The sequence below is a fragment of the Anopheles ziemanni genome, unplaced genomic scaffold (genome assembly GCF_943734765.1).
Source record: "Anopheles ziemanni unplaced genomic scaffold, idAnoZiCoDA_A2_x.2 U_33, whole genome shotgun sequence".
Lineage (NCBI taxonomy): Eukaryota > Metazoa > Arthropoda > Insecta > Diptera > Culicidae > Anopheles > Anopheles ziemanni.
In genome coordinates this window covers 13,566-24,171 of record NW_026689905.1, presented here as the reverse complement: position 1 = coordinate 24,171, position 10,606 = coordinate 13,566, and the positions used below count along the sequence as shown (strand labels likewise).

The window sequence follows — 10,606 nt, the reverse complement described above, 5'->3', positions numbered from 1 at the left end:
GCTTAAAGTGACTTTAAAGAGAATGAGACGATGCAAAATGAGGTTTAGAAGGTGCTTAAGGTGACTTTAAAGAGAATAAGACGATGCAAAATGAGGTTTAGAAGGTGCTTAAAGTGACTTTAAAGAGAATGAGACGATGCAAAATGAGGTTTAGAAGGTGCTTAAAGTGACTTTAAAGAGAATGAGACGATGCAAAATGAGGTTTAGAAGGTGCTTAAAGTGACTTTAAAGAGAATGAGACGATGCAAAATGGTGTTTAGAAGGTGCTTAAAGTGACTTTAAAGAGAATGAGACGATGCAAAATGGTGTTTAGAAGGTGCTTAAGGTGACTTTAAAGAGAATGAGACGATGCAAAATGGTGGTTAGAAGGTGCTTAAAGTGACTTTAAAGAGAATGAGACGATGCAAAATGAGGTTTAGAAGGTGCTTAAGGTGACTTTAAAGAGAATGAGACGATGCAAAATGAGGTTTAGAAGGTGCTTAAAGTGACTTTAAAGAGAATGAGACGATGCAAAATGGTGTTTAGAAGGTGCTTAAGGTGACTTTAAAGAGAATGAGACGATGCAAAATGAGGTTTAGAAGGTGCTTAAAGTGACTTTAAAGAGAATGAGACGATGCAAAATGGTGTTTAGAAGGTGCTTAAGGTGACTTTAAAGAGAATGAGACGATGCAAAATGAGGTTTAGAAGGTGCTTAAAGTGACTTTAAAGAGAATGAGACGATGCAAAATGGTGTTTAGAAGGTGCTTAAGGTGACTTTAAAGAGAATGAGACGATGCAAAATGAGGTTTAGAAGGTGCTTAAAGTGACTTTAAAGAGAATGAGACGATGCAAAATGGTCTTTAGAAGGTGCTCAAAGTGACTTTAAAGAGAATGAGACGATGCAAAATGGTGTTTAGAAGGTGCTTAAAGTGACTTTAAAGAGAATGAGACGATGCAAAATGGTGTTTAGAAGGTGCTTAAGGTGACTTTAAAGAGAATGAGACGATGCAAAATGAGGTTTAGAAGGTGCTTAAAGTGACTTTAAAGAGAATGAGACGATGCAAAATGAGGTTTAGAAGGTCCCTAGGAGCAATCTCTCCATACTAGGCACCCGCGAAATGAGCTCCAGATCGCAGGGTCGACGAATGTACTGACGAAAGGGTCGATGATGCCCGCTTCGTCGACCTTTTTGAGAGCCTGTCGGGGAAATAAAAAAAAAATGGGTGTGTACGTTGCCGTACACTTTCCCCCTCTTTTTTCTTGCCAGTGGTGGAGTACCTTCCTTACTACAACCACATATCATTCATCCATCCATCGCCATCGCCAACCATCGTTCTCGTCAGTCGATCGTCGATACTGGAGGAGGAATGATGTCCAATCCATGTCCGACGATCCAATCCATGATATTTATGTAAGGTTGCAGAAACTCCACAGAAGGAAAGGATCTGACAATTCTACACGGAATTGAACCATGAACGATTGGTATAGTAGCCGGCCACGATACATTGAAAGCTATCGCGCGCAGCACAATCAGATCGTATTTTATCCATACAGTATTTGCAAGCAAACGTTTGGTTCACTTTCATCATCCACTTCATTCACACTTTCGTTGACAGCCTTCGAAGCCTAGCACTGGCTGGGCTATTGTTGGGTATGCCGCACATGCATGCCTCAAGCGCTGGCCCGGACAGGCTTCCGCTGTGGGCAGGTAGGTTTTGTCAACCCCATTCTTTTATTAATCATTCCATTTTACACACGCTTTCGCAAGGGAGTGTGCGATTGCCTGCATTGTGGGTCTTAGATTTTGGCGTGGTGGTGCGGGTGATTGAACAAAAGCGGGAGGTATTTAATTCGTGCTTCTTTATTTTGATTTGTGGGTCTGTGGCGCCAAAGCGTATGACCGGCACAATCTAAGCAACTCGATTCTATGGGGATAGTTGTATCGGTAGAAAACCGATCACAATGGGGAATTCCCTCCGCGGGAATTACGAGTGTGTTAGCCGAATGGATATGTTTTCTTTCACGCACGAACTTAGTTGAGGTGGCGTTAAGTCGATGCATACAATGCCATCAATTTTATTGCACACTTTCATTGACAAATATGAAATCATTCCAAGCTGATGTTTTGAAATGTGCAATGATTTTTTAGGTAGAAAGAAGTCCGCTTGATTACTTTAAACTTTACGAAACGAAATTAAAAGATTTCAAAATTGCGGAAAAATTAAAATGGTGAATTATTGTTATGACTGTTTAATGACTCATATGTGGATTCACCGTTCCAAATTTATACGTATGCAATAAAAATAATAGACCAATTTTCTTACAGAAAAACCACTACGGAAGATAGTTGAGTAAAGCTAATATTAAAGTTAACATTTGTTATTCAAAAAAACTACAACAACACATTTTCAATTATTATAGAATTTAAGCCTTTCATATTTTAAATATCTGTCAGGTTTCAAATAGAAAGCTTGCCCCCGTTGGATTAACATAAACACATCACAACAGCTGATCAGCCGTACCATCAACGAATGAATACAACGGCGTGTTAGTGCACTTTTTTGCTTGAGGGATACCAAACCCGCAAAAGTATATGAATTGGGTGACAAATATGGATCAACGCGCAGAACAGAGAAGGCAACGTTTTGTGTTTCGATCGAATCGATCGACGATGAGGTGCCCACGTAAATCAATGGACCAGCGGGGTACAACGCAAGGGAAGTGGCGTTGGAAATGCAAGGAAAGAACTCCCAAACGTACAGACCGAGCACCTTTTGCGGTCACATTTTGTATGTATGGGAGTCACCAATACAACCAAAAGGAACTGGCCAAGCGCTTCGCCGACCAACAGCTCATCGTGAGTTATTTTGGGTGATCAATACACTAAAAACAACAAAGATCGAGTGATTTCGAGTGATTTTGAGCCGGTTTGAGTGGATTTCTCGCATTTTGTATGGCCGAATGTTCCTAGGGGTGCTTAAAGTGACTTTAAAGAGAATGAGACGATGCAAAATGGTGTTTAGAAGGTGCTCAAAGTGACTTTAAAGAGAATGAGACGATGCAAAATGAGGTTTAGAAGGTGCTTAAAGTGACTTTAAAGAGAATGACACGATGCAAAATGGTGTTTAGAAGGTGCTTAAGGTGACTTTAAAGAGAATGAGACGATGCAAAATGAGGTTTAGAAGGTGCTTAAAGTGACTTTAAAGAGAATGAGACGATGCAAAATGAGGTTTAGAAGGTGCTTAAAGTGACTTTAAAGAGAATGAGACGATGCAAAATGGTGTTTAGAAGGTGCTTAAAGTGACTTTAAAGAGAATGAGACGATGCAAAATGAGGTTTAGAAGGTGCTTAAAGTGACTTTAAAGAGAATGAGACGATGCAAAATGAGGTTTAGAAGGTGCTTAAAGTGACTTTAAAGAGAATGAGACGATGCAAAATGGTGTTTAGAAGGTGCTTAAGGTGACTTTAAAGAGAATGAGACGATGCAAAATGAGGTTTAGAAGGTGCTTAAAGTGACTTTAAAGAGAATGAGACGATGCAAAATGGTGTTTAGAAGGTGCTTAAAGTGACTTTAAAGAGAATGAGACGATGCAAAATGGTGTTTAGAAGGTGCTTAAAGTGACTTTAAAGAGAATGAGACGATGCAAAATGGTGTTTAGAAGGTGCTTAAGGTGACTTTAAAGAGAATGAGACGATGCAAAATGAGGTTTAGAAGGTGCTTAAAGTGACTTTAAAGAGAATGAGACGATGCAAAATGAGGTTTAGAAGGTGCTTAAGGTGACTTTAAAGAGAATGAGACGATGCAAAATGAGGTTTAGAAGGTGCTTAAAGTGACTTTAAAGAGAATGAGACGATGCAAAATGGTGTTTAGAAGGTGCTTAAGGTGACTTTAAAGAGAATGAGACGATGCAAAATGAGGTTTAGAAGGTGCTTAAAGTGACTTTAAAGAGAATGAGACGATGCAAAATGGTGTTTAGAAGGTGCTTAAGGTGACTTTAAAGAGAATGAGACGATGCAAAATGAGGTTTAGAAGGTGCTTAAAGTGACTTTAAAGAGAATGAGACGATGCAAAATGGTGTTTAGAAGGTGCTTAAGGTGACTTTAAAGAGAATGAGACGATGCAAAATGAGGTTTAGAAGGTGCTTAAAGTGACTTTAAAGAGAATGAGACGATGCAAAATGGTGTTTAGAAGGTGCTCAAAGTGACTTTAAAGAGAATGAGACGATGCAAAATGGTGTTTAGAAGGTGCTTAAAGTGACTTTAAAGAGAATGAGACGATGCAAAATGGTGTTTAGAAGGTGCTTAAGGTGACTTTAAAGAGAATGAGACGATGCAAAATGAGGTTTAGAAGGTGCTTAAAGTGACTTTAAAGAGAATGAGACGATGCAAAATGAGGTTTAGAAGGTGCTTAAAGTGACTTTAAAGAGAATGAGACGATGCAAAATGGTGTTTAGAAGGTGCTCAAAGTGACTTTAAAGAGAATGAGACGATGCAAAATGGTGTTTAGAAGGTGCTTAAAGTGACTTTAAAGAGAATGAGACGATGCAAAATGGTGTTTAGAAGGTGCTTAAGGTGACTTTAAAGAGAATGAGACGATGCAAAATGAGGTTTAGAAGGTGCTTAAAGTGACTTTAAAGAGAATGAGACGATGCAAAATGAGGTTTAGAAGGTGCTTAAAGTGACTTTAAAGAGAATGAGACGATGCAAAATGGTGTTTAGAAGGTGCTTAAAGTGACTTTAAAGAGAATGAGACGATGCAAAATGAGGTTTAGAAGGTGCTTAAAGTGACTTTAAAGAGAATGAGACGATGCAAAATGAGGTTTAGAAGGTGCTTAAGGTGACTTTAAAGAGAATGAGACGATGCAAAATGAGGTTTAGAAGGTGCTTAAAGTGACTTTAAAGAGAATGAGACGATGCAAAATGGTGTTTAGAAGGTGCTTAAAGTGACTTTAAAGAGAATGAGACGATGCAAAATGGTGTTTAGAAGGTGCTTAAGGTGACTTTAAAGAGAATGAGACGATGCAAAATGGTGTTTAGAAGGTGCTTAAAGTGACTTTAAAGAGAATGAGACGATGCAAAATGAGGTTTAGAAGGTGCTTAAAGTGACTTTAAAGAGAATGAGACGATGCAAAATGGTGTTTAGAAGGTGCTTAAAGTGACTTTAAAGAGAATGAGACGATGCAAAATGGTGTTTAGAAGGTGCTTAAAGTGACTTTAAAGAGAATGAGACGATGCAAAATGAGGTTTAGAAGGTGCTTAAGGTGACTTTAAAGAGAATGAGACGATGCAAAATGAGGTTTAGAAGGTGCTTAAGGTGACTTTAAAGAGAATGAGACGATGCAAAATGAGGTTTAGAAGGTGCTTAAAGTGACTTTAAAGAGAATGAGACGATGCAAAATGAGGTTTAGAAGGTGCTTAAAGTGACTTTAAAGAGAATGAGACGATGCAAAATGGTGTTTAGAAGGTGCTTAAAGTGACTTTAAAGAGAATGAGACGATGCAAAATGGTGTTTAGAAGGTGCTTAAAGTGACTTTAAAGAGAATGAGACGATGCAAAATGAGGTTTAGAAGGTGCTTAAAGTGACTTTAAAGAGAATGAGACGATGGAAAATGGTGTTTAGAAGGTGCTTAAAGTGACTTTAAAGAGAATGAGACGATGCAAAATGAGGTTTAGAAGGTGCTTAAAGTGACTTTAAAGAGAATGAGACGATGCAAAATGAGGTTTAGAAGGTGCTTAAAGTGACTTTAAAGAGAATGAGACGATGCAAAATGGTGTTTAGAAGGTGCTTAAGGTGACTTTAAAGAGAATGAGACGATGCAAAATGAGGTTTAGAAGGTGCTTAAAGTGACTTTAAAGAGAATGAGACGATGCAAAATGGTGTTTAGAAGGTGCTTAAGGTGACTTTAAAGAGAATGAGACGATGCAAAATGAGGTTTAGAAGGTGCTTAAAGTGACTTTAAAGAGAATGAGACGATGCAAAATGGTGTTTAGAAGGTGCTTAAGGTGACTTTAAAGAGAATGAGACGATGCAAAATGAGGTTTAGAAGGTGCTTAAAGTGACTTTAAAGAGAATGAGACGATGCAAAATGGTGTTTAGAAGGTGCTTAAGGTGACTTTAAAGAGAATGAGACGATGCAAAATGGTGTTTAGAAGGTGCTTAAAGTGACTTTAAAGAGAATGAGACGATGCAAAATGAGGTTTAGAAGGTGCTTAAAGTGACTTTAAAGAGAATGAGACGATGCAAAATGGTGTTTAGAAGGTGCTTAAGGTGACTTTAAAGAGAATGAGACGATGCAAAATGAGGTTTAGAAGGTGCTTAAAGTGACTTTAAAGAGAATGAGACGATGCAAAATGGTGTTTAGAAGGTGCTTAAAGTGACTTTAAAGAGAATGAGACTTGTAATTTGTAATTTGTAATTTTTATTGAAATTCAACGGACCATATTTGGCCCCCTTGAAGCGTTTAAGTTTAGTACAATACATAGCTTAATACTATTTACATCTAACGGGTGACCGGTTGCACCCCACGAATAGAAAACAAAAACGCGGATCTAGACATGTCAGGTTCAAAACGATCACAGACTGCATTAAATTCGCGGCACATAACAAGAAACGGGTCTGAGGATCCAAAACAGGTACGACGAACCTCAACGTCAAGTAGCGTTCTAGCACGGAGTGTTCTCGCAGGGACGTATAAACAGAGCCCCGAGAGAAGTTCCGGCGCGTCAATGAGATGGTCAAGTAGGCCCGCAACAAACAATCTCTGCGCGGTACAGTGACGTTGGCTGAGCGAGTCGAGGCCAAGTAACGCGCATCGTCCATTATAGTCGACCGGGACACTCCAGGAGCGTAAGGCCAGCCGCGTAGCCTTTCGCTGGATCGACTCGAGGCGCGCCTGTGGACGTGAGCCCGACGGCCACCATACCACAGAAGCGTACTCCACGACAGACCGTACTAACGAGCAGTACAGCATCTTTATGGAGGCGGGATCGTCGAGCTCGCGCGTAAGTTGCCTCAGCAGACCAATCAGCTGGTTGCCCTTCGCGACGACGTGTTCCAGGTGGTCGTGGAAGCTCAACTTTTCGTCAAGGAGCACTCCTAAGTCCCGAACACAGCTTTTCCGCTCCAGGACAGCGCCGTTCAGCGAGTACCCATGAACTAATGGTCTACGGCTTCTAGCAAACGAAATAACGGAGCATTTGTTGGCGCAAAGCTCGAGACCATTCAGGGTACACCACGACTGGAAGGTCAGCAACACGGCCTGGAGTTGGACCTGGTCGGCTTGGCTTCGGATCGGGAGGAACAGCTTCGCGTCGTCAGCATAGAGGAGGTGGCTGCCAGGGGGTAGAACAAGCGTGACGTCATTGATATACAATACAAAAAGAAGCGGCCCCAGGTTGCTTCCTTGCGGCACCCCCGAGGTGGCACTGATGCTGCGCGACGTGTGCGATGCACATCTGACGCAATATGAACGGTCGCTGAGGTAGGACCGCATCCAGGCCAACAGGCAGTTGGGCAGTCCCAGGACACGAAGCTTGGCGAGCAGCAGGGAGTGCTATCAAAAGCAGCTTTGATGTCCGTGTAGATAGCATCGACCTGGGAGCCGGCATCAATCGCTTTATGGCAGCTGCTGACAAACTCGACAAGGTTGGTAATTGTTGAGCGTTTTGGGGTGAACCCATGCTGAGCCGAGCTGACGTAGTTCGAAGCGGCGACAAGAAGCGGCTCATAGACGAGAAGCTCGAACACTTTGGCGCAGGCGCTTAGCGATGTGATGCCACGATAATTCGCGGCGTTGCTTTTGTCCCCTTTTTTGTGCACTGGGACCAGCCACGAAGCTTTCCAGGTCGCAGGGTAAATTCCCGACCGAAACGACTCGCGGAAAATTGCGACCAAGATTGGGGCCACGGCAGCAGCGCAGCGTTTCAGGATAAGCGACGGAATCCCATCAGGTCCAGGCGAAGTGGATGGCTTCAATCGCCTGATCCCTTTAGTCACGGACTCTACATCTACCGATGGCAGGTTCGGGGCCATGGCGTCCTGTGGTACGTTAACGAGCGCATCAACTATCCGACTATGGTCGTCAATGTCCGGAAGGAACGTGTCAGCGAAGCGCTCTGCGAAAATGTCACAAACAGCAGACGGGGTGTTGCCACTCCGTCCGTTGTAGCTGACACATCCAGGAAAACCGGTGGATTTCCGTCTAGCATTCACGAAATTCCAGAGAGCACGAGGGTTTTGGCGTGAACGCGTGCCTAGGCGCCGTACGTAACCTTGATAGCGGAATTTATTGTATCGTCGATGTAGAGTGTGAGCAACGTTGAAATTACCTCGCGACGTTTGGCAACCTCGGGATCGATATATGCGATAGGCGGCAGCCCTGGCCGTCTTCAACCTTTGCAGAGTCCGGTCACTCCAGGGAGGACCACGTTTCGGGCGCTTTAACGGCGTGCATACGTTAAGCACGGACACCATAAATGAGGCAAATCCATCGACAGCGAGGTCAAGCGAAGGATAGTTCGAGCACTCGAAGTTGGCCGCAAACGAAGAGATGAGCGCAGAGAGCTTGCCCACGTCAGTCCGCGCGTAATTGAGGCAAGGTGTTTGCACAGGAACAGCCAAGTCCGCACGAGGAACCGAGAACACCACCTCAAGCGGAGGATGATAGTCATCCACTGGGAGGAGAGGGGTACTGCAGGTGGTTACCGGCGAGCAGGCTGAGGCGACGACACTATTAGCAAAAATCAAATCAAGCACTCGCCCAGAAGTGTTGAAGCAGCAATTTAGTTGGAATAGTCCGCTACGGTGCATTCCATCGGCAAACTGAGCAGATAGTGCGGAACGCGTACGCGGCTCATAAAAAACAAACGGCACATCCGGATCAGGCTGAGCAATAATCCAAGAAATCGCTGGCTGGTTAAAATCCCCAAGGAGAATGATCCCGTCTCCAGGGTGAAGAGTCGCACATAGTGTGCTGATGCAATCCTCGTATGCACGGAGCGTGGTAGCGTTAGCGGAGAGCCTAGGCGGGAGGTATCCCGCAACAATGAGCAGGCGAGTGTTTCCCAGGTGAATGATAGCACATGTGAGCTCTAACGACGGCTGCCTCGAAGGGAATTCCCGTGACGTCAGCAAGCGGGAGCACGCAATTAAAACTCCACCGCCGCGAGAGCAAGTACTGTTGACTGAGTCACGATCGCAACGGTACACCCGAAAGCTATCGTCAAAAAATAGCGAAGAAGGCAGACTGGGATCAAGCCAGGTTTCGGTCAGCACCACCACATCGAAGTCAGACTCGGACACAGCTAAACGGAGCTCATCAGCCTTCGTGCGCAGACCGCGCACGTTTTGGTAATAGATCGATAAACGGGTATTCGATGCGCGGCGGGGTGTAGTAGTCCGAGTAGTCGAGTCACTGTGGTTGATGTAACGGGAAGCCCGGCGCGTAGTGTCAAGCGGTGCAGGACGGGAGCTCTGACGGGAAGATCGCTCCGAAAGTAGTGCGTTACTACAGAAAAAAGTTGTCCAGAGAAGTCTGATGCAACTTTCTCATCGCATCATTACGCATCACAGTGTTTCTGATCTGCGATGGGCCTTCAACAAGCGTCACATTTGGAGCCTCGGATGTATCGTTCATGGTGCCGTTGCTGAATTGAACAGAAATGTGTGTTGGAGTGTTCGTGATGGATGGTGGCTCAAGTGATGAACGACGACGTTCAGTGGTAAACGGTGACGACGAGTGGTGGGGTTCATGATCATGCGATCGAGCCCGTGGGCTATCGCGATAGCGGGATCTCATCGACTGGATGAACTCCCGGACACCAACGTCGGCGGGCCAGGTCGAGGGAGTGAGAGCCTTGTCCCGGAGGCTCGCAGGGACTCTCACTTTGAAGGACAGCCAGCTCATACTGTCCACTCTGGCCCCTTTTTTCAGCAGGCAAAAGGCCACGACATCTTCGGTAGCCAGACGACGCTTCACCGAGGCAACGACATCATCGGTGGTAACGGCCGTGGAAATGTTCGAGAGCCGTATCCAGATCCGATCAGTTCGAGACTCGGGAACAGCGGCGCGCAGCGGAGAGAGAATAGTGTCAGTGCCTGTAATCTCATCCGTTAGCGGTGGTGGTGCCGGGCCGCTGGATGAGTTAGTGATATCGTTCGTGATTTGTTTGACAACATCAGACGAATCGACGCCATCATTGTTTACTGTTATGACGCCGTCCGGTAACGCGGGCTCCATAATGACACGCCTGCGTTTACCAGCCGGGAAAGGTTGCGAGCCAGAATTGCGCGTTCGCGGCACGTTGGTGGGATGCAAATGTGCAAAGCCACTTCGGATCTCAGCAACCAACGGATCCATAAGCTTTCCCATTGCTGCCACGGTCGAACTGAGCGCGGTCTGGAAGCCGACTTGGAAGCCCATCTCTTTCACTGCACGACTTCGCGGATTTTTCAGGATGGTGGTGCAGCCGTTGCAGCTCCAATGAAGGTCAACATGAACCTTAACCGCGTCAATCAACGTGACAGGAAGCTTGCAGCAACCGCGATGGAACGAAGCTTCACAAAAAGCACAAACCATAGTACAGTCGGCAGCGTCGATCAGTTCAGCACACGAAAAACAAATAGCGG

General features: G+C 44.6%; 1 protein-coding gene across 1 annotated transcript; it reads right to left on the bottom strand.

Moving 5' to 3' along the window:
* Window positions 1–9,485: 9,485 nt before the first annotated feature.
* Window positions 9,486–10,400, bottom strand: LOC131292793 (uncharacterized). Its single transcript, XM_058320875.1, has one exon. The coding sequence runs from the start codon at window positions 10,398–10,400 to the stop codon at window positions 9,486–9,488; it is 915 nt and encodes a 304-aa protein (XP_058176858.1).
* Between the last annotated feature and the right edge of the window lie 206 nt (window positions 10,401–10,606).

Excerpts from the sequence above, each read along its gene's own strand:
- LOC131292793 (XM_058320875.1), bottom strand. The coding sequence starts at position 10,400 with ATGGGCTTCCAAGTCGGCTTCCAGACCGCGCTCAGTTCGACCGTGGCA.